Source organism: Saccopteryx bilineata, chromosome 3 (assembly GCF_036850765.1).
Source record: "Saccopteryx bilineata isolate mSacBil1 chromosome 3, mSacBil1_pri_phased_curated, whole genome shotgun sequence".
In the NCBI taxonomy this organism is placed as follows: Eukaryota; Metazoa; Chordata; class Mammalia; order Chiroptera; family Emballonuridae; genus Saccopteryx; species Saccopteryx bilineata.
In genome coordinates this window covers 180127891-180151912 of record NC_089492.1, presented here as the reverse complement: position 1 = coordinate 180151912, position 24022 = coordinate 180127891, and the positions used below count along the sequence as shown (strand labels likewise).

The window sequence follows — 24022 nt, the reverse complement described above, 5'->3', positions numbered from 1 at the left end:
ATATCTGGTTGCCTGAGAAGGGCGGGCACCACAGCAGTGCTCAATTAACGTTAATGGCTGAGATAAGACAGGAGCTAGAATGGGCAACCTGAGAGAGGGCCTTAGGTGTTTTGATTCAACCCAACAGGTAAATAGGATACGCTGGAGAGGATTCACGTGGAAGCACTAGATTTAGCTCCGTGGCTCACTGGTCAATAGCAAAAACTTTTGTACCCAAATTGATTTTTCAATGACGAGGTCTGAAATGGGGAACAACCATTCCGCCTTCCAACAACCTACTGTAACAAATCCCAGGAAAAAAACAGTTTTCCTTAGGCTTTGGGTTGCTCCCTTTCCTTTTTGCTTTCACCGCCCGAAACCCGTTTTTGGAGAGACCCAAGGTCTCTGAAGAATAGCGGCAGCTTGGAGGCGTTCAATCACTCTAAATTCAAGCCCAACGGAAAGGGATCCCCGCCTCGGAGCCCCAGGCTGCCGCTCGCCCGGAGCAGCGTCACCCAGCGGGCAGAGGCAGCGGGTGTGTGTTCGGGCCTCCCTCTCCCCCGCAGTTCCAGGCGCCTGAAAGCTGCCACCTCCCCAGGAGGCCCCTGGAACTCAGCCGGCGCTGAGAGGTGGGGCCGCGGCTGAGAGAGCGCCACTATTGGCTGGGGGGTGGCGGGGGTGGGGCTGAGCCTCCGTGATTGGCGGGGACCCCAGCCGGAGGGGGCGAGGCTGCTATATCAGAGGAGTCCCTGTTGCGGCGCCGGCAGTCGGGCTGCTAGAGTGCGGCGCTTTTTCTGTTGCTCAGAGAGCTGCCAGGCGGGCTGGCTGGCGAAGGGTAACGAGAGGGCGCGGCGGCCGCAGGGCGGGGGTTTGTAGGGCGGCAGCCTCCCAAGGGCCAGCGTCGCCGAGCTCGGAACTGGGTTTGATTGGCGGCGAGGCGGCAGCCCGCTCACACCAAAGAGGAGGCGTCTGTAGCGGCGGCGGCGGCCCCAGCCATGCTGTGCTATGTGACGAGGCCGGACGCGGTGCTGATGGAGGTGGAGGTGGAAGCGAAAGCCAACGGCGAGGACTGCCTCAACCAGGTGAGGCTGAGGGGCCAAGCGGGGACCCGGCCCGTCCCCCAAGGCAGAGGGGCCTCGCGGAGGCGCCGGGGCGCGCCGCTTGCCGGGGGTCGGACGGAGCTGCAGCGGCGACCGGGGAGCCCAGCCCCGGGCAGCGCGCCGTAGGCACCGGGCCGGCGCCCCCTCCTCCTCGCGGGCGTGGGGCGCGCGGCCTCTATCCCGGCGCGCCGGGAGCGCGTGGCGGGGGGGGGGGGGGGGGGGGGCCTGCGGCAGCTGGCTCCCAGCCCCCAGCATGGCACTTTCTGAGAAGAAGAAGGCGCAGCACACCTGCCGCAGGTGTGTGCATGATGCAGCCTGTCCGGTCACCGCGGAGCCTGGCGATGACACCTGCGTCTCAGGATGAGTTGTCCGGAGGCGGTCTCAGGTCCCAGGTTCCTTGGCAGACCAGCCGGGCCCTTGTCTCTTGCTGCTTCTCAAATGGACCATTCACCTGCATCTCCGGATTTGCGGGGGATGAGAGAACAGTAGGTTTTTGGTCATTTGCTACTCCTCTGTTGTCTTCAAGCACGCGGTGTTTCCTTAAAAGTGAGGAATGGTCCTAAACAGTGGTGGGTACTGATTTGGCAGACTTAATCTCAAGTGAAACCCTGGGCCCTCAAACTCCCTAGCTCTGAGATGTTTGGAAAACCTCTTGTAAAGCTTAGCAGACACTTGTGGTGTGTTTCCTCGATTTTTTTTCTTTTTTTTTTTTTCAGTCCAGATGGTTAAAATTGTCCAGATACTAAGCTGCTGTATCAGCTGTGTTGATTGTGCTCGTGGAGGGAATTCTGGTGATTGGAATGAGAAGGGAAATACCCTGAGATTACCCTCCTCAGTTTTTTTGGAAGGTTACTTTTGAGGACTCCTTTTTTCTTTATTGCCATTGGACATGTTTTAGGAATTAAAGGAAGGACAGGCCTCAATACTTCGTCTAGTGGTTTAGTATCACTGGAACCATAGCACTTTGTTCTCCCGGTTTACAACAGAAATGGTAACACTTTGAACTTGATGAAAAGTAGGCAGAAATATTAGACTCAGGTGGAGTCCTTGGGTTTACTTTGACTACGTGGACCATTTGCTCATCCGTGCTGCATTCATTTTTGTTTTAGGTGTGCAGACGATTGGGAATTATAGAAGTTGATTATTTTGGACTGCAGTTTACGGGTAGCAAAGGTGAAAGTTTATGGCTAAATCTGAGAAACCGGATCTCCCAGCAGATGGATGGGTTAGCCCCTTACCGGCTTAAACTGAAAGTCAAGTTCTTCGTGGAGCCTCATCTCATCTTACAGGAGCAGACTAGGTAAAATGATGCTGAAATAAACCAATGTCAAGTAAACCTTTGGTTCAGTTTAGAAAGGGCCATTACACCTTCCCAGAGATGTTGGTTCACAGGCAAATGTGTTTGATACAGAGTTACTTGGTTCCTAACTTAGTTTTCCATAGCACAGCCCTTTTATTGAGATGAAGATGAACACTTGAGATTAATGCCACAACTGAGAGAGAGTGAAAGAGGGAGGAAGAGAGGTGTTGAGGGAGAGAGAGAACCCAATTGACTTCCTGATAGCAGCATCTATTGCCCGAGAGTAACCTCTGCCTCAGCTGTGTTACTATAGGTCATTTTATACTGTTCTAACAGAAAGCAGGAAACAGTTCCTTTTGGATTACTAAAACTTGGTCAACTTCTTCAACCTGGTGTCAGGTTGCAATGTGTAGCAAAGAACTCTGACTTAATGCTAAATTTTAAAAGTTTTGAAATTTCTTGAAAACTTAGTAAGGCGGTTTCTTCAAGGACAGTGTGACTGAGCTCTAACCCACTGATACATTATTACATGTGACTGTTGAGTTTAGATTGTTTACTTCTAGAAAATCAATAATCCTGGTAGACAACTGGAACATGTGGTTTTCCTCTTTCAAACTGAAAATGTTTTCTTCCCTGGACTGGCTATAATTCTTTTCAGAAGGATGAGCCAAACTAGGAAACCAGTGTTTCCTCTTATTAAAGAGACATACAGTGACATGTCAAAAAAAAAAAAAAAAAAAAAAGGAAAACAACTAATTCTAAATACAGCAAACTTTGGGTCTAAGTTCTAATGTTTTTCATAACCCTTTCTTTGGCTTGAAAATTGGCCATGCATATGAAAAATGTGAGTGAAAATTTTGAGTAATGATGAGTAAACAGGGTACCATAAGAGTTTTTGTTTACTCAAGAATTGAGTTATTTTTGTTTACTCAAGAATTGATAGAAATGTATTTCGAAATACTGTTCATTTAAATTTGAAATCTCGCCTGACCAGGCGGTGGCACAGTGGATAAAGCGTCAGACTGGGATGCGGAGGACCCAGGTTCGAGACCCCGAGGTCGCCAGCTTGAGCGCGAGCTCATCTGGTTTGAACAAAGCTCACCCGCTTGAGCTCAAGGTCGCTGGCTCGAGCAAGGGGTTACTCAGTCTGCTAAAGGCCCACAGTCAAGGCACATATGAGAAGGCAGTCAATGAACAACTAAGGTGTTGCAATGAAAAACTGATGATTGATGCTTCTCATCTCTCCATTCCTGTCTGTCTGTCCCTATCTATCCCTCTCTCTGACTCTGTCTCTGTAAAAAAAAAAAAATTGAAATCTCTGCTTTGCTTTGTTATGGAGCTTTAGAGTAAGAGAAATGTACAGTTTTGTTTTGGAAGTAACTGGTATATTCTTTTAATTATTATTATTTTTTTTTTTTGTATTTTTCCGAAGCTGGAAACGGGGCAGTCAGACAGACTCCCGCATGCGCCTGACCGGGATCCACCCGGCACGCCCACCAGGGGCGATGCTCTGCCCCTCCGGGGAGCAACCACTCCAGCGCCTGGGGCAGAGGCCAAGGAGCCATCCCCAGTGCCCGGGCCATCCCCGCTCCAATGGAGCCCTGGCTGCGGGAGGGCAAGAGAGAGACAGAGAGGAAGGAGGGGGGGTGGAGAAGCAAATGGGCGCCTCTCCTATGTGCCCTGGCCGGGAATCGAACCCAGGTCCCCCAACGCTCCACCGCTGAGCCAACAGGCCAGGGCCGGAAGTAACTGGTATATTCTTACTGCTCCTAAAAATGCCTTAGAAAAATATTCAAGAAATTGCATTTTTAAGGATGTTTTAGCTGCCCTATGTGAATCAGAATGGTTTGGGTTTTTGTTGTTTTGCTTAAAGCTGATTTGTGAAAACTTTTTTACTTTAAAAAAAAATATGTAACACAACAAATTGTTATTTTCATTGTGTACTTGTATCATGATCTTGTAATCATTTCAGGGCCTCCAGATGCAAATCTATTTTGATGACACAAACTTATTTTTTAAATTGCAGAAGTTTAGAGGAGTGAATACATTATTTACACAATGGCTATAATTATAATATATAGTACATTTGTATAACGAATGCTTAGAGAGATTTTTTTTTGTAAGAGACAGAGACAGATAGGGACAGACAGATAGGAAGGGAGAGAGAAGTATCAGTTCTTTGTTGCAGCACCTTAGTTGTTCATTGATTGCTTTCTCATATGTGCCTTGAGGGGGGGAGGGCTATAGCAGACCGAGTGACCCCTTGCTCAAGCCAGAGACCTTGGGCTCAAGCTGATGAGCCTTGCTCAAACCAGAGGAGCCCATGCTCAAGCTGGCAACCTCAGGGTTTCGAACCTGGGTCCTCTGTGTCTCAGTCTGACACTCTATCCACTGCGCCACCACCTGGTCAGGCTAATATTTACTATAAGATGGTCTTTACCTGTGCTTTCTAATAATTGAGATAACTATTATCAAATCTATTTTATTCATGCAAGAAATGGAGACATTTTGTGAATTAGAATTGGAATCAAATTTTCTAATTTATTGACTCAGTTGACTTGGACTCTTGAGATTCATGCCTAATAGCACTCAATGAAGCACATACCTGGTTAGATTCAGTAATTTTAATTGATTTTAGATCTTTTTGAAATCTTATTGAAAAATTAGTGTGGTCTAATCTTTTGATTTACTTTTAAAATATTGGTGAATTTTAGTTGTTTTGGTGAGGTTGTCCGAAACACAGAATTTTCAGAAAAATGCCACCTCAAGTTTATATAGCATTCTGCCTTTATCACTAGATAAAGTGATTTGTAATTAGCCTTTGTACTTTTTAATTAGGATCAGAAGTTGTACTGGGTCCAGTTTAATCATAATTAGCATTATTTTTTTGTGCATGATACTATAGAACAAAAATACTTATTTCCCCTGATGTTATATTACCAAGATAAAACTGGTTGATAAACTTTTTGATGTTTATTCATTATAAAGTATTTATGTAAAATGACACAAAAATAAATTAGATGAACTAGTCTAGTTATGAGAGGTGATTGTTTACTGTCTCTAAGTCAAGTAATCAGGGTACATTTAGTATAGTGAAAGTGTCTGGGCTATTAAGTGGTGCTGAAATATTCTGGCTGAGTTGTCTTCTGTGGACAATTAAAGTAGTCTGCTCACAGTAGAGCTGGCCTAAGTGGGGGTACATTAATATGTTAGTCTGCAAACGATTAGGGAGGCTGCTGTGAGAGTGATGGGCAGGAAAGTCTAGTTGTAATAGCGAGGGTACTGGGGTCGAGGTCGAGACAGAAGCCCTGTATTCTAGGTCCATCTCTGCCTCCAACTGCCAGTGTAGTACGACTTCCAAGACTGAGTCAACTCTTTATCTGAAGTGAAAGCCTGGGACAAGATTGTCTCTCTAGCCTGACCAGGCGGTGACACAATGGATAGAGTGTCGTACTGGGACGCAGAGGACCCAGGTCCGAAACCCCGAGGTCACTGGTTTGAGCACAGCTCACCAGCCTGAACCCAAGGTTGCTGGCTTGAACAAGGGGTCACTCACTCTGCTGTAGCGCCCCCCACCCCATCAAGGCACATGAGAAAGCAATCAATAAACAACCAAGGAGACTAAGGAGCCACAACAAAAAATTGATGCTTCTCATCTGTCTCCCTTCCTGTCTGTCCCTATCCGTCCCTCTCTCTGACTCGATCTCTGTCATTAAAAAAAAAAAAAAAGATTGTCTCTAGACTCTCTCCTAGCACTAGATTTTTTTCCCCTTTGCTTCCTCTTACTCTCTGTGTGATTTTCCTCAATACATTTCTCTGAAGACGGAGAAAACATAAGTGCCTGCTTAGATTATTGTGCCGAGTTAATTGGTCTCTAATTTGGCCTAATTTCAGATTTGGTACTTTACCCAGATTATTCTGTTTGCTCTTGAATGGAGGTCTGGAAAGTAACCAGAGAATCTTGCTTAGACTCAGTGGGCACATTTCAGAGATGGAGGCAGTGGGTATTTCCAGCTGATGTTTGCTATGCTATGGATTCAAAAGATTCAAACTAAAAGTGAAACTAATGTATTCTGGAAGTAGGTCTGAGATTGTAACATTCGAAATACTTGCCTTTCAAAAGCTGTTGCATATTCACAGCAGTTCAGACCAGATTTTGTCAACGTTTTCAAAACCAGAGATTGCCACATTTTAGAAGAGTTCTGAGGTCTTTGCTAGTGGCACTCCTGCTTATGTGAAGATTAACACGAGAATTCTCTTTCCAGAAAAACAACCCCAGTATAAGGACTTGGTGAATCCTGAACTAAATTAAATGTTCATGGAAATGCTGTGATCCTGAACAGTGAATTTCATCAAAATTTCAATGATGTAAGCAGTGATGAGTGACTTATCCCTGGTTGCCATATTTCCCCATGTATAAGACGCACCTTCATTTTGGAGCCTGAAATTTGGGGGGGAAAATGTATTACATAGTTGCTCAAATTTTATTCATCAAAAATTCATACAACTCCTCATCACTGTCAGAACTCCCATGTATTAGCTTGTCCTCATCCGTGTCTGATGATGAATCACTGTCTTCGTTTATTGCCTCATCCTCAGTTCCATCTGCAGCATTTGAAATTGCCACAACCACTGTATCAGACGCACCCAGTTTTTAGAACCCTAATTTTTTGGAAAAAAATTGTGTTTTCTACATGGGGAAATACGGTAAATCCTGCCTTCCTTCAGACCTCAGCTCAGTCACCACACCTTAGGAAAGCCTTCTCTTGGTCTGCCCTGGAGGCTAAACTCTCAAGACATCGTGTAACTGTCCTTAGCATTTGATGAGTGTATAATGCTGCGTGTACTGATGTGACAATTTGTTTATTCTCAGCCGCTCTAGTAATCTAAACCCCATGAAATGGGGAACTGATCCACACTATATCCTCAGAATTTAACAAGTACCTGGTACAGAAATATTTGTTGAGTCAATGATTAAGAACTTGGAAATAAATAAAAATTGGGTTAGCTGATACTGATGATATACATTTTTTTACAGGGATTGAACTGTTTTGCCAGTTTGCTTCTATAAACTGAAGAGCTTGAGACTATCTAAAGGAAATGTCATCATTGAAACGGGTTCTGTAGCTATTATTCTCTGTTAGGAATTTGCTCAGTGCTTAGCATTCCTCTGCTTCTTTTGCCCTCTTCATCCCACCCTCTAGGCCAGGGGTCCCCAAACTATGGCCTGCAGGCCAAATGCGGCCCCCTGAGGCCATTTATCCGGCCCTCGCCACACTTCCAGAAGGGGCACCTCTTTCATTGGTGGTCAGTGAGAGAAGCACATTGACCATCTCATTAGCCAAAAGCAGGCCCATAGTTCCCATTGAAATACTGATCAGTTTGTTGATTTAAATTTACTTGTTCTTTATTTTAAATATTGCATTTGTTACCGTTTTGTTTTTTTACTTTAAAATAAGATATGTGCAGTGTGCACAGGGATTTGTTCATAGTTTTTTTTATAGTCCGGCCCTCCAACAGTCTGAGGGACAGTGAACTGGCCCCCTGTGTAAAAAGTTTGGGGACCCCTGATCTAGGCCGTTTGTTTATTGTTTTGTTTTGTTTGTGCCCAAAACCAAAATTGGCTCCAGGAAAGTAAAAAGGGTAAAAACAGACTTGTAGAATGTTGCCTAAGAAAGGATTAATTCAATTTCTGAACTCTCATTCTCTGTTTGTCTTTCTGCTCAGAATATAGGGTATTTGTATAATATAATGTTTCCTTTAGCCACAGATCTCCTATCTGGGCACCTTCAGTCCTTTTATGAATTTCTGATACTTATATATTTGTATGAAATCTTCAAAAACATTGGGGAACTGATTTTTATATAAGCGAAATGAACGTTTCATCTTGACCTTGTAGTTTATGAAAGAAATGTGAAGATTTAGATGGCACTTGGCCGCAGACTCGGGGTAATCAGAGGTGCATTGCTGCAGGGGACTAGGTGCATTTGTTTTTAGTTACATATCACTGCAGCCTGGAGCTTTGCCCATGCCACTAGCACTCCCCACTAATCTAGATTGTTAAGAAAGATGTCGTGGTTAACACTTTCTTTTTACTTATTCATTTTTTAGAGAGAGAGATAGAAGTGGTGGGGGGGAGGAGCAGGAAGCATCAACTCCCATTTTTGCCTTGACGGGCAAGTCAGGGTTTTGAACCAGTGACCTCATTCCAGGTTGATGCTTTATACACTGCCCCACCACAGGTCAGGCCATATTAACACTTTTAAACTACAGGAGTGCCTGGATTGTTGTTTGCCAAGGGGCAGGTATCTGTGTTGAGTAGTCATTCTTTAGAAGTGCAGATTTTATGCTTCCAAGTTATCGTTATTCTTCTGGTGTGGGTGGTAATTGCTTTTGAAGTTGGGAATGTTCTCCTCTGTCCCACCTCCATATCTTAATTTCTTGGAGCCTGAGGAGGAGCAGATTTATTAGTGATTCCCATTTTGCAGTTTTAGGCTTTGAGAAGGATTTCCTTAAACCTGAATGGAGACCTGACTTGGTAATCATTTGGTTGTGATGGGTTTCTCAATTGCAAACCTTCTGTGAAGTGTAGGTTTGATGGTTCATTTTAGGTAGAGCCATTCATTTGAATTCTGAATCTAGACCCTAAGCAATTTTCGCTAGAATTTTTTTTCTCACTCCCTTCTTAAGATAATTTTCAAACATACAAAATAAATTGAAGATTTTTACAGTGAGCATCCAGTACTCCCATTTAGATTTTACTACCAACAATTTACTTGCCTTATCACCTTTTTATCCATTTATTGATCCCTCTACCTCTTTTTTTTATCAGAAATCTTTCTGATACTTTTCAAAATAAATTGAGTATAATTATACTTTCTACTAAATGCTTTAGTCTGAATATCATTTACTAGAACTCAATATTTGCCCACCATTCTTTTTTTTTAATATAAAATTTACATATGATGACATGCATAAATTCTAATTATACCATTTAATGGGTGTAAAGCCAGTAGCCAGGGCCATGCAGGTTCGCATTGGATTCGGACAGTCGGTAAAGAAACAACAGAGCCAAATACTGGTGGGCCATCATCTTTAATCCTAACTTGCACCTGGCGGGCAAGTAAAAACACACACTGGGCTCCAAAACCCACTCATTCAGTGCTCACAAAGCTACTGGCTTATCCGAGTTTCCTAGAATCAAAGGTTTCTAGCTCACCAGCCTTATTCACCTCTGTTCCCCATCTCCTTCCTTCTCCCTGCACAAACTCTGCACAAACTGGCTTCTCACTCAATACTCCGCCATCTTGGCTGCTTCACCTGGCCTCCTCCACATGGCCTTTCTCTGCTCTCCTCTCTCTAATGCTAATCTCAGGAACCAAGAGAGAAAGCTCCCGTTCTGCCCCCATTTTATAGTGTAGAAATCAAAACCTTTAATCCAATATACAAAATAGGGAAGTCTCTAATACAAAGTCACTTATCAGGGACATGATGGGATTACACTACCCCACATCAAAAAGGGTGGGAAAGGCTTAGTCCTAAAACTAAGCCCCAGGCTACAAGGATCTTGCCAACCCACAGCCCACCCCCAACACACATTAACATCACCTGGGCAATGGCTTCCACATGGGCAGCGCCATCTTTAACAAAGTGAGCATAATATATTTTATCTGCCCAACAATGGGTTTTTGACAAATGGATGTGCCTGTTTAAACAAAATTCTTATCAAAAGTTTAGAACGTTCCCATCACTCTCCTCATGCCTTCTGCAGTCGGTACCCCCACCTCCCTCCCTACCCACATAGCCAGGTTTGTATGCTTTTCCAGCATCGATTGCTTATGCCTGTCCTGCTTCATGTAGATGGAATCATGCAATGCCTACACTTTTATATCTGCCTTCTTTTGTTCATCATAAATTTTTTGAGATCTATCACATTGTGTATATCAGGGGTTGGGAACCTATGGCTCACAAGCCAGGTGTGGCTCTTTTGATGGCTGCATTTGCCTTGCAGACAAATCTGTAATAAAAAAAATAACGTTAAAAATATAAAACATTCTCATGTATTACAATCCATTACCTCCTGCTCATGTTCATGGTTGTCGGTGGCTGGAGCCAATCACAGCTGTCCTCCGGGACAACACCAAATTTTTATTGAATAATGCGTAACGTACACGTGTTGGCTCTCACGGAATTACATTTTAAAATATGTGGCGTTCATGGCTTGCTCAGCCAAAAAGGTTCCTGATCCCTGGTGTATATTATCAGTGGGTTGTTCCTGTTTATTGCTTGATAGTATTCCATGGTGTGAATGTGCTAATATTTGTTTATCTATACTCTTATTGATGAAGACCTGTTTTCCAGCTATTATGAATAAAAATGTTATGAACATTCAAGTACAAGTCTTTTTGAAGACATGTGTTTTCATTTCTCTTGAGTAAATAGCTATGACTGCAATAGCTAGGTCAGAGAGGAGGCAATTGCTTAGTTTTATAAGTAACTGCCAGACCTTTTTCCAAAGCCTTTGTGCCATTCTGCACTTTCACCAAGAATGTATGAGAGTCCATTCCTCCACATACCTGCCAGCCTGCAGTTTTAATTTGTACGTCTCTCTTCGTTAATAATATAAACAGTTTTTCATGTGCTTATTGGCCTTTTGTACACCCTCTTTTGTGAAGTATATATTCAAGTCATTTACCCATTTTTATTGAGTTGCTGCCTTTATTTTTTAGCTTTACAAATTCTTAACATATACCAGTAGTTTGTCAGGTGTTTTGAAAATACTGTATTTTATCCAGTAGTTTCCCTGTTTTCTTGATGAGTAGAAGTTTTCAATTTTGGTCAAGTCTAATTTATCCATTTTTTTCTTTTACACTTTTCACTGACTGTGTCCTGAGAAACCTTTGTCTGTCCCCACATCACAAACACACTCTCCTCTGTTTCACTGTAAAAGCATTATGATTATTATGGTTATTTTATGTTTAGGCCAGTGAGCCATCTTGAAATTATTTGTTTCCCTGGAATTGAAGATACAAAACAAAAACTTACTGCAGTTCTGTTTTGATTTAATAGTTTAAAAATATAACTTGGCAGTCTTTGGTTTAAAATAAACTGATTTGGTTGAGTGACTCACTGGGCTGAGGCAAGCATACTCATGATTTCAACGGGGGTCTGACTAGGTAGAAGACAGACCAGTCACTGCTCAAGGATGAGGCCACGTTCAGTTAGGTCTTCTGGGGGAGAAATACTGTTCATTTATTGGGACTAGAGAGTTTTTAAAAATAGCTACTTAGCTTTTTAAAGATGTTTTAGGTTACTTAAATTTTGAGTTTAATAGTACATATGGATATAGTTATTTTATATTTGTGTTACAAAATGATTTTTAAAATGATATAACTGGAAAGATAACTGGAGGACATTAATTGAGAGTAACCATCCATCCTTGAGGAGCAGATAGATAACTCCTGACTGGTTCTACTCTGATTTTTAGATTTCTTTATGAGTCAAGCCACTGTTTAGAGAAAAGTTTGCTGATTAGAATTCATAAAAGATAAGTGACTTAATTCCTTAAAGCTATGGAAAGAAATTAATTTTTAGAATAGAGGAAATTTGAAGTACTTTGAAATAAAAATATATGAAGAACATGTGATTCTTTTATTTTTAATTAAAATTTGGCATATCCTTATGTTCACTTAATTTTTTTAGTCTTCCATGATGCTACAGTATGATTTTATTTGTACCCATGATGCAAAGGTGTGAGTTAGCTAGAATGTTTCACTTTGGCCCCCAAAAGTTAATCCATGTGTTGAAAATAGCCATTTTCTTAGTAACAGGGTAAAACTTGAAGAATCATGAATTTTGAGGTATAACCAGGAGAATGTTTAAAAAATGTACTTTTGAGTTTGTCTTTTGGACATATCACAGATATTTGCCTAAGACAAAGAAAATTGTTTTGGCCCTGGGCAGTTGGCTCAGTGGTTGAGCTTTGGCCTAGCGTGTATAGAAGTCCCAGGTTTGATTCCAGTCAGGGCACACAGGAGGAACAAGCATCTGTTTCTCCACCCCTCCACCTTTCCCATCTCTCTTTTCCTCCAGCAGCCATGGCTCAATTGGTTCGAGCACATTGACTCTGGGGCTGAGAATGGCTCTGTCAAGCCTCTGCCCCAAGCACTAAAAATAGCCTGTTGCAAGCATTGGCCTTAGATGGGGGTTGCTGAGTGGATCTTGGTCAGGGTGAATGTGGAAGTCTCTTTATCTCCCCTCCTCTCACTCGGAAAAGAAGAAAAAGGAAAAATAAAATCGTTTTTTACAAAAGCTTTTATTCTGTTTATGATTCTAGTGTGTAGCCTAAATTGAATTAGATGTGTCAAGCACTTTTGGTCTTTTGTTTAAAAAATAAAAACAATTTACCGCTGGCATGATCTCTTTGACCACATCTGCTTGTTTTTTGCTATTATTGGTAATCTTTCACCCACTTTACAAAAAAGGGAGAGGGGAAAACCTAGGTACCAGACAGCTATAGGCCAGATGGTTTGAGAGAAAATAATAGGAGAAAATACTTGATCCAGGACCATCCCTAACTGTGGAGCCGTCACTGGATTCCTTGTTGGAATGTGTGTCTGCACTCTGCCATCCTCTGTCTTGGAAAGAGCACATTAAATAGAGTCTGTTGATTGCTCAGCACAGCTGGTGACCTTTGCTGTCACCGCTCCATTGTGCTGTTCTGGAGAGCAAAGTGGTTGTCCAAAAGCCAATTTGTGGCCCGAGTTATTTTGATAGGATGTGTTCCTTCACACTAGAACGCTGTAAGTTCATCTAAAAAGGAACAGTCAGACTTGTCCACCCTCTAACCCCAGCATAGGGCTTGGCATAGACAGAATGCACAGGAAGTATTTGTTGACTTGAAATGAAAAGGTTGTTTTGTAGCTATGACACTGGAAAATGCAGGAAAGGCCCTATCAGAAAACTTACCTCAGCAGTAAGGAGGAGAGCTCTTCTGCTTACAGGATGATGACTGCATTCCAGCCTAACGTGGAGTATGTGGAACAGGCCAATTGTCCTCCACCCCCTTTCTTTAATTCTTACCCCCATGCCGGGAAATGATCAGTATTACTCTTGGGCTGCTGGCCGCCTGTTAATATTTTGTTACTGCTGCTTTGCCCTCAGTTTTGGCAGCTGTCTCTTCAGAACCAGGCATGGATAGTTTGGAGAAAGAAATTGGATTGATTTTGAAACTTTTGCAAGCTATACTTTCAAATAAAGCAGAGACTGGTCTTTAACTTGATACTTGGTAAATAACTTAGAAGATACTTTCATATAAGCAGTAATTAAGTTAAGAGTTAGCTTGTAGTGATACCCTTACAGTGTTTCAGCACATAATTTCTTCTTTAATACAAGCATATATTCAGATTTCATTTCCTACTAACATGTCCCCTGACGAATACAGAAACAGGTACATTAACCAAGGTGACATTTACTGATCATCTAAAAAAACCTTTAAAAGGCTGAAGCAGTGTAGTAACACCAACATTTTGTGGGAATGCTAGGCCTTGGCCCTCAGATTGCCATTTTAAAATAAGTTATTTTTGTGGTTATTTCTTCGCCTCAGTAGGGGAGCCCCTTCTCAGTTTAGCTGTATGTCAGAAATACTTTTAGACTAGCAGATGTTTGGGTTAATAAAAGCCTTGCTTATCTTCTTTCATTGCTATTATGCATTCTTACTGTGATTTCCTCATAGGGATTTTTTTTAATTTTTATTTATTTCAGAGACAGAGCGAGAGTCAGAGAGAAGGATAGACAGGGACAGACAGTCAGGAACGGAAAGAGATGAGAAGCATCAATCGTCAGTTTTTTGTTGCAACACCTTAGTTGTTCATTGATTGCTTTCTCATATGTGCCTTGACCGTGGGCCTTCAGCAGACCGAGGAACCCCTTGCTTGAGTCAGCGACCTTCAGTCCAAGCTGGTGAGCTTTATTTGCTCACACCAGGTGAGCCCATGCTCAAGCTGGCAACATCAGGGTCTCGAACCTGGGTCCTTCCGCATCCCAGTCCAATGCTCTATCCACTGCGCCACCGCCTGGTCAGGCTCCTCATAGGGATTTTGAATAAAGGGGAAAAAAACTAGTATTTGGCAGAGTCTGATCATTTTAAACATTTATCTGTCGTTATAGAAGGCACGAAACATTAAATTTAAACAGTTCTTAAAGGAAGATTAATGACTCATGTCACAATGACAAGACTAAATAGAGCCCCCCCCCCTTGTATTTTGGCTTCACTTTCTTCTGCATTTTCTTACACCGCTCATGTTGTCCCCTCCACCTGGGGTGTCATACAGACGTGTATCTTAAGAAAACAGTGTTGAGGACTGGAATAGGGTATCCAGCTGAAGTGGGAAGCTGACCTGAAGGGCTCTGTTCAGACCAGCATCTAAAGCTTTGCCCCAGTGGTTGTCACTCATTAATTAATGGGAAGAATGTTGTGGCATTTAGGTATGTTTAAAAGGCTATACCAAATCATCAAAGGAAGGTTATACCTATACATTTGCCAGAGACAAATTTTATAACCGAGGCTAGTCTGTCTGTGGACATTTATATGCTTTCTTGAGAATCGTGGGCAATATGGATCGGCAGGAAACAAAACCTGAAGTTCCCTTGAGTTTCTGAGTATGGCATAGCTTTTTAGTAAATGTAGAATATACTGTTGTGTACAATTAGGATAAGTCAGATGGAGTGAAACTACGGTGGAAATGAATATAAAGTAGTCACAGTATGCAGCTTCACTTACACTTACAGAGTTCTCAGATATTAGTGTCATTTAAAGGAGTTGGAATATGTAAAATGCCATAATAGAGGGATGGTTTGCATGTCATAAAGATGAAAGGGCAGCTAAATGAGGGGACAAAGGAATGGTCTTCAGGACAGGAGGCAGCAGGCCAGCCACAGCAGTGAATGTGGTTGGCTTTTCCAGAGAGGAATTGTTCCCTTCCTAGGGCATAGTGGCTGGAGGGGATGACAGAAGATAAAGCTAGAAAGTTGGGGCTAGTGGGTAGAGAAGCCTGGTTTCATGCTGACAGTGTGATTTTTTTCAAAAACATTGGATCCCTTGAAAGTTTTTTTTTTTTAACGGAGACAGAGCGAGAGTCAGAGAGAGGGATAGATAGGGACAGACAGGAACAGAGAAAGATGAGAAGTATCAATCATTAGTTTTTCGTTGTGACACCTTAGTTGTTCATTGATTGTTTTCTCATATGTGCCTTGACCGTGGGTCTTCAGCAGACCGAGTAACCTCTTGCTCGAGCCGGCGACCTTGGGCTCAAGCTGGTGAGCTTTGCTCAAACCAGATGAGCCCGCGCTCAAGCTGGTGACCTCAGGGTCTCAAACCTGGGTCCTCCACATCCCAGTCCAACACTCTATCCACTGCGCCACCACCTGGTCAGGCCCTTGGAAGATTTTGAGCAGAGAAATGGCAGGTACATACCAGAAGCCAGCAGCTTAGAAAGGGGATCAGCACAAAGTCTAGAAGGGAGGTCAGCTTAGAGGATACTGTAAATTCTCTGACAGATTAGAGATGCAAGTAGGGCAGAGAGGTAAAAATAAGAAGAATAAAGCTGGATTTAAAGAGTTTTCAGAAATAGAAAGTAGGTGGAAATTAGATTAATAGTCAAAAGTGAGTTTCTTGGGGAAAATAACAAAAAGACTGGTTTCCCCTGGGAGAAAAAAGCAGGTTTGGGAAGAAAGACAGTAAGTGGGTTTTTTTGTATTTTTCTGAAGTTGGAAACGGGGAGGCAGTCAGACTCCCGCATGCGCCCAACCGGGATCCACCCAGCATGCCCACCAGGGGGCGATGCTCTGCCCATCCGGGGCGTCGCTCTGCATCCAGAGCCATTCTAGCATCTGAGGCAGAGGCCACAGAGCCATCCTCAGCGCCCGGGCCAACTTTGCTCCAGTGGAGCCTTGGCTGCGGGAGGGGAAGAAAGAGAGAGGAAGGAGAGGGGGAGGGGTGGAGAAGCAGATGGCGCTTCTCCTGTGTGCCCTGACTGGGAATCAAACCTGGGACTTCCACACACTGGGCCAACACTACCCACTGAGCCAGCTGGCCAGGGCAGAGTGTGATTTTGAATGAGCTAAGATTGGGATGCTGGGAAATGTCTCCATGGAGAAGTCGTCAGACATGTGGACATTTGAATCCAATTCCTAGGAGAGAAGTTTGAGCTAACAGTAGAGATTTAGGGGTCGTTTGAAAAAAGGTGAGGGTTTTAAGATTATCAACTTCATGTCAAGATACAGTTTTTTCTGATTACCATCATTTCTCTTTAAAAATTATAATGCAGAAACTTGGATGTAATTATTTCACATTTTGTAACTTTAATGTTACTAAACTATCTTGGATTTGTTTCTGTTTGGTTTACACTTTGTATTCCGGAGAAATTTAGTCCTTACACTTAGTTTGCCTCAGTATTAGTGATAAGAACGGTTCTTGAATATAAGCATTTTAAGGGTGGCTTTTTAAATGCTGTTTTCCTTACTTAGAGGGACTGTGAAAATGCCAGCCAGGTTGAGTTTGATATGAAGTTAGTTCCGGGCATAACCATATTCTTGCGTTGGTTTGCAGGCACATCTTTTTTTTGCATATCAAGGAGGCCCTCCTGGCTGGCCACCTCCAGTGTTCACCAGAGCAGGCCGTGGAACTCAGCGCCCTCCTGGCCCAGACCAAGTTTGGAGACTACAATCAGAACACGGCCAAGTACAGCTACGAGGAGCTGTGTGCTAAGGAGCTCTCCAGTGCAGCCTTGAACAGGTGAGACTGCAATTAAAGCTTGTGTTTATACCCGTAGATCTAGCGAATTTATAAGACTTTCCAGAAGAAAATGAAGCTATGGTAGATATAGATAATTTGTGAAGTTAAGACTAGGCCATTGCTCAATTTAGCCAGTTATTTTCAAAAGATTCTTGGCCTTTTTTTTTCTTTTTTTGGAGAAACCTATAAACACAGCACATAATCCACACAAATAAATGCCCTTCTACGAAATGCTGTACAACAGGAATTTTAAAAATCTCTGACCTTTTAAGAATGCAAATCTCCTAAAATCAAAAAGCTATTGTGTACTGGAATGTTTTTTACCTTAGTGAGGTTTAAACCAAGATGCCTAACATATATGTCTCAGTGACAAGTCACACTGAAAATTAGTGGCTTAAAACAGCAGACATTATCTCTCAGTTCTGTGGTCAGAAATCGGGTCCTGGCTTGCTGGGTTCTCAGGCCCAGGATCTCATGAGGCTGCTGTCAAGCTGTTGGTAGAGTTTAACCTCAACCAAGGGCTCAGCTGAGGGCGGGGCCCACTTCCAGGCTAACCCGTGTGGCTTGTTGGCAGGCCTGTTCCCTCACTATGTGGGCCGCCCTGTGGGGCTTTTTCATTATGTGGTCACTGGCTTCACCTAGAACAGGCAGTCCAAGTCAGATCACGAGAGAGTGCCAAGATGGAAGTCAGTCTTTAACTTAATTTCAGAAGCGAGTGACATCCCATCACTTCTGTCATATACTGCTCATCAGAAGCAAATCACTACTCCAGCCCACATGCCAGTGAAGAACATTTCCAAGGGTGTATGCACCAGGAGGTAGAGATCTTTAAGGACTAGATGATAGGATATCCTCCACAATAGAGAAAATGAACCCAGTGACCTGCAGTTTTTTCGGTTGCAGATGAGCTAATCTATCTCTTATAATGCTGTGTTTTAATGAGACCTATTAAGTAAATGTAGGCAAATACATGAGAAGTTCCTACATATAAATTTCTTACATGTATTTTTAGAGATTTTCATAATTCTTCCAATTCATCCTCATCCAGCATTCCTAATAGTTTTTCTACTGAATATTTACTAGTCAAGACCTTGAATAGTGTCCTAGAAGTATTTTACAGTGTTTGCTAAGTAAAGGAAACATTAGTAACATATCACTTTAAGTTACTGTGATTCATGAAAGTGTCAGTAGACTTCACTAGTGAAAATGATAACAGATTTATCTCTAGAAGCTGCATAAGTTAATCTCTCTGTATACTTCTCTGCCTTTTTGGTGCCATACAGAATTGTTGCAAAGCATAAGGAGCTGGAGGGGACCAGCCAGGCCTCGGCTGAATACCAAGTCTTGCAGATTGTGTCGGCGATGGAAAACTATGGGATCGAGTGGCATTCTGTGAGGGACAGTGAAGGGCAGAAGCTACTTATTGGGGTTGGACCTGAAGGAATCTCAATTTGTAAAGATGACTTTAGTCCAATTAATAGGTAACCCAAGTCTTAAATTTTTTTTAGACCCACGTATATACTTTTGTGGATCGGATTGTGAAAATAGCAAATGGAGTGGGATTTCCTGAACAGCCACCCTTTAGGAGTATAGTGTTTCACTTTGCACGTGCAGTCATTTATTCAGGCTTTGATTACTAGTTAATTTCTGTGTGTGTGTGTGACAGAGACAGATAGACGGATAGGGACAGGCAGAAAGGAGGGAGAGAGAGGAGAAGCATCAATTCTTCATTGTGGCTCCTTAGCCTCCTTAGTTGTTCATTGATTGCATTCTTTTATATGCCTTGACCGGGGTGGGGGAGTAGAGGGGGTGCAATAGCAGAGCGAGTGACCCTTTGCTCCAGCCAGCGACCTTGGACTCAAGCTGGTGAACCTTGCTCAAGCCAGCAACCTCAGGGTTTCGAATCTGGGTCCTCTGCATCCCAGTCCAATGCTCTGTTCATTGCGCCACCACTTGGTCAGGCGATAACTTACTAATTTTTAAAATACTGACTCAAGTGTATTGATGTGCATCAATACACTTGAGTCAGTGTATTGATGAGTCGTACATCAAAAGAGGTGTACGACCATGCCCGGAGGGCTCTGTACAATGCCGGCGTCGTGGACCTGGTCTCCAGAGTGCCAGGCTTAATATTTGTTCCAATAAGTCGTTCACTGCTATAAAAATGTCATTTTTACCTACACACACTTTTCACCTATACACGCACACATGCGTGCACACACACACACACACACACTCCACCACAATTGCTTCAGTGTGCCTTCATGCCTAGGAAACAAAGTGCTTGAATGAGCATCTGAGTTTATTGCTGGTCATGAGCACATGAGAATCCTACAAAGGGGCACACACAATGACATCTCTCTGGGCTCGCTCACTCTTCCCTTTCTGTCTTTCAGGATAGCTTACCCCGTAGTGCAGATGGCCACACAGTCAGGAAAGAACGTGTACCTGACTGTCACCAAGGAGTCTGGGAACAGCATCGTGCTCTTGTTTAAGATGATCAGCACCAGAGCGGCCAGTGGGCTCTATCGCGCAATCACGGAGACGCATGCTTTCTACAGGCACGTACCGCTATTAACCTTGGCGTTGTCCACAGCTCAAAGGTTTTCAGGTGACAGGGAGGCTCCTGCAGTTTCTGGGGTTGTTGTGTCCATAAATTTTGCACCAACGTAAGCCATCAGCTGCTTTGGAACACTTCATTTCCACTGTCGCAGTGGAGTCCTTAACAATGTGTGCTGTTTTTTCCATAGAAAGTGTGTGTGTGTGTGTGTCCATGTGTCTCCAACCCACTCCCCACTGCCCCCCCCCGCTCCCTGCCCTGAGGGGGCCCCTTCCCCTCTCCCAGCAGGAGGACCCCAGTCGTCTGCCCTTTCTGGGAAAGCTGCTATCCTGAATCCTTGCTATGTCACAAGGATTTTTTAATAACAATTTTGATATTCATTTCAGAGGGTGATTTAGAGTTGTAGTTACACACAAATATTTAGAAGATTAAAGCTAAGAAATGTAATTGTCAGGCAATCTGAAACTTCTTATGCTAGCACAGACACACACATTGGAACAGAGGGGGAAAATTGTAGAAATTTTTAATGTAAAACCTAGACGTCAAAGAAGAATGTCCTGCCTGACCGGGCAGTGGTGCAGTGGATAGAGCGTCAGACTGGGATGCGGAGGACCCAAGTTCGAGACCCGAAGTCACCAGCTTGAGCACGGCTCATCTGGTTTGAGCAAAAGCTCACCAGCTTGGACTCAAGGTCGCTGGCTCGAGCAAGGGGTTACTCGGTCTGCTGAAGGCCCACGGTCAAGGCACATATGAGAAAGCAATCAGTGAACAATGAAGAACTAATGATTGATGCTTCTCATCTCTCTCCATTCCTGTCTGTCTGTCCCTATCTATCCCTCTCTCTCTGTCCCTGTAAAAAAAAAAAAAGAAGAAGAAGAAGAAGAATGTCCTTTTTCTTACCACCAGCTTCTTTGTACGGTAGCCACGTCCCCACAGGTGGAGGGGCACACTCACCATCCCCAACATTTCCAGCGCTTTCTCAGGGAGCCCCTGGGATCTTTCACACACAGAATGGAAGGGTCTACTTCCCAGCACGCACAGGAGAATGCTGACTGTCTGCCAGCACGGAGTTCTTGCTCCTAGCAGCACTGATGGGCTGGATCTTGGGGGTGCAAGGCTGTAAGTATTAAGGGGGCCATTCAATCTCCCCAGGTGCGACACGGTGACCAACGCCGTCATGATGCAGTACAGCCGAGACTTGAAGGGCCACTTGGCATCTCTGTTTCTGAATGAAAACATTAACCTTGGCAAGAAGTACGTCTTCGATATTAGAAGAACATCAAAAGAGGTGTACGACCATGCCCGGAGGGCTCTGTACAATGCCGGCGTCGTGGACCTGGTCTCCAGAGGCGACCAGAGCCCCCCGAGCTCTCCTCTGAAGTCCTCGAAGGGCAGCCTGAACTGCAGTGGCTGCGAGGGCCTCAGCTGCCAGCAGACCCGGGCACTGCAGGAGAAGCTGCGCAAGCTGAAGGAGGCCATGCTGTGCATGGTGTGCTGCGAGGGCGAGATCAACTCGGCTTTCTGCCCCTGTGGCCACACCGTGTGCTGCCAGTGCTGCGCCGCCCAGCTGCAGGTGAGGGCTGTCCCTGGCCACCTCGGCCCCCCTTCAGTGAGGGCCCGCCGCGTGTCGGGCGCTGCCCCTGGCGCACAACCAGGGATGTCTACCTGCAGCGGTGGAGGGTCTTTGTATTTGGTTACTGGAAAGGTATTGCCCTTTCCAGACATTTTGGATTTGGGTACTATTCTCAACAGTGTAATTACCCTAGACTTCTTTCAAGTGCTGGAAGCGAGGCTCAGATTCACAAGGCAGTGCATCTCGTTAGTGGTTGGGCCGAGAACGGGGGTCCCCGGCCTTCCCAGGGCTGGGCAGGACTTCCTCGTCCAGCTCAGGGTGCCTCTCATTTGCTGACACAGGAAAGAGGATGGTCTTTATTTAAAATATTTGGAAAAGAATATCTAGATTTTGGGTTTTAGTTAACTCTCAGTTATCCACGGGTAGATTGTTTACTCTGTGATTATTTGTGATTAATTTCCTGTTATTACAATATTTGCCTCTAGGGGCCCCCTGGAGTGGCTGTTAGCAATTCAAATTAATTTTAATATTAATACAAAAAAATAGAAGCAACTTATGTGTATAGCATTTTTTTCTCTTTTGTACCTTAATTTTTTCAATTCATTTTCATTTTCCCAAACTGTTTGCTAAATTTCACTATAGTTTTATGTAAAACTAGCCATAAATAACATCTAGTCCTTCAGAAAATGCTAATTTCAGAGCTGTTTTTAGAGCTACAGAATGAGCCAACAAAATGTGTGTGTCTTCCCTGAGATGAGGTGATGCTGGTATGAGAAGTTCTTTCCCCAGGAGTGGGCATGGCCTTGTCTGTTTCTGCCCTTTGCCTGGGACTCCCTTTGTGGCTCAGGCAGGGCCATGGAGACAGAAGCCTGTGACTAGGAGCAGAGCCACACTCACTGGCCCATGTCAGCCAGCCGAGCCAGCCTGCGTGGTCTCTGCACGGAGGGTCATCGTCTGTCCCTCTGGGGACCACAGCCTCACTGCATAGCAAGTAGTCTTTGAGAATCACTTCACTCATTGTGCCTAGTTTAGAGACTGGTGAAAAACCTGATCAATTTCTTTCAGTCTATGCTTTTTCACAATGTTTGTTTCTAATCCCTTGTAAAGTATAAACTTTCAAACTGGTTAGAAAACAAGTATCTCTACCAGTTGAGAGTTAGAAATAATTGTGACCACAACTTACTTAATAAACAGAAGGTGTACCAGGTGCCCTAGGTGAACCCTGAAAACTCAGGATGGAGGTGTCCTAACAGCGCTATTGGCTTCTCATTTGCAGTCGTGTCCTGTCTGCCGGTCACGCGTGGAACACGTCCAGCACGTCTATCTCCCAACCCACACCAGTCTTCTCAACCTAGCTATCATCTGATGGGCTGTGCACTTGCTGGACAGGCCACGTTGCTATGAACTGCACTGTTATAAACTGGGAAAGTGATAGACCGTGGAGAAGATAAATACTTCAACCCCCATCTGCCATGCAATGTTTAAAAAAAAATAAAAGAATACAACACTCCTCACCACCAAAACATGCCATCAGCACCTCCAGTGGTGGGGACCAGGACCATCTCGGGACCCGAATAAGTAAAAATCTCTGAGGTCGTTAGGTGGCAACAGAGCCAAAAAGTGGGTCCCTGTTAGGACATGATATTGTAAATCTTAATGTGCCCAAGGTGAGTTTCCTGCCTGTGGGCAGTGCTGTAAGAATGGGTCGTAAGAATTTAACTGGTTGATTGTTTTCTTTTGTTTTTCAGTACAGATAACAGAGCTCTGAACATTTTTAATAAGAAAATTTTTCTTAAAGAAATAGTCATTGTTTTAATGTCATTTCTGTTTTTATAACTTGTTTGGGATGATTGGAGGGCAAACCAATTTAAAAATCAGTTCTGTGACTGTTTAAAAGGGAGCAACAAAGTTGTCAGGTTTTCACCAGCCTGGCTAGTAGGCAACAGAACTCAGTGTGGGCGGCTTCCTGTCCTGTCTCCCACCCCACTCCTCATCCCCAAGCCTTTTGATTATAAATGCTACCAGTTTGGTTAAAAGATTTCAGTGGAGTAGTCAGCACTCCTTGGGTCTCTTGAGTTGGTGGAATATTTTATTTTAAGATTGAAAAGGCAGCATGTTCCTTTGGAAAGAATGCCCTCCCCACCAAAAGGAGGCGCTGTGGTGTACAAACAAGGGTGGTTCTCCCAAGCACTCTGCCCCAGCATCACCCAGTAGGGCCACTTTTGCTTGAGGCATCAAGCCTTTTACAGCCTTATTATAGGTATTTAGATATTGTATGCTTTTTTTGTAAATGCTTACATATCACTTTGGTTGTCCTCTCTATATGTCTTAGGGGTTTCAGGTGTTTTGTTTCTATATTCTTAACCATGTTTTCCACTCCCTCTTGGGCATTTTGGACGTTGTTCAGCTTGTGGGTTTTCTAGGATGTCGGGAAACCTGGATGACTGTATTGAGTGCAATACTAGCTACATTAAAGCTAGAAAGCTACACTGTCACTTTACTGAGATTTCTGAGTATACTTTTCATATTGCCTTAATGCAGCAGTAGTGTGTTTATGCATTTGTTTCTTTGCACAGACATTTTGTCAGATATTAAAACTCTACTTTTTTATGGCACATATTAGCATATAAGCCTTTATTCCAAAAGGTATTTATTTTTTCACTTGTAAAAAAATAATGTTTCCACATAAAGAACTCTGTTATATCCTAAGAGGACT

The 24022-nt window shown here is 43.6% G+C and overlaps 1 protein-coding gene across 1 annotated transcript; it reads left to right on the top strand.

The window, feature by feature from the left end:
* The first annotated feature begins 750 nt into the window (after positions 1 to 750).
* On the top strand, positions 751 to 24015 carry MYLIP (myosin regulatory light chain interacting protein). The gene is made up of 7 exons (XM_066268339.1): positions 751 to 1061; positions 2189 to 2379; positions 16988 to 17173; positions 18457 to 18654; positions 19570 to 19734; positions 20886 to 21306; positions 22583 to 24015. Exons 1-7 carry the CDS (start codon positions 975 to 977, stop codon positions 22670 to 22672), a joined length of 1338 nt encoding a protein of 445 aa, XP_066124436.1. The 5' UTR covers positions 751 to 974; the 3' UTR covers positions 22673 to 24015.
* The last annotated feature ends 7 nt before the right edge of the window (positions 24016 to 24022 follow it).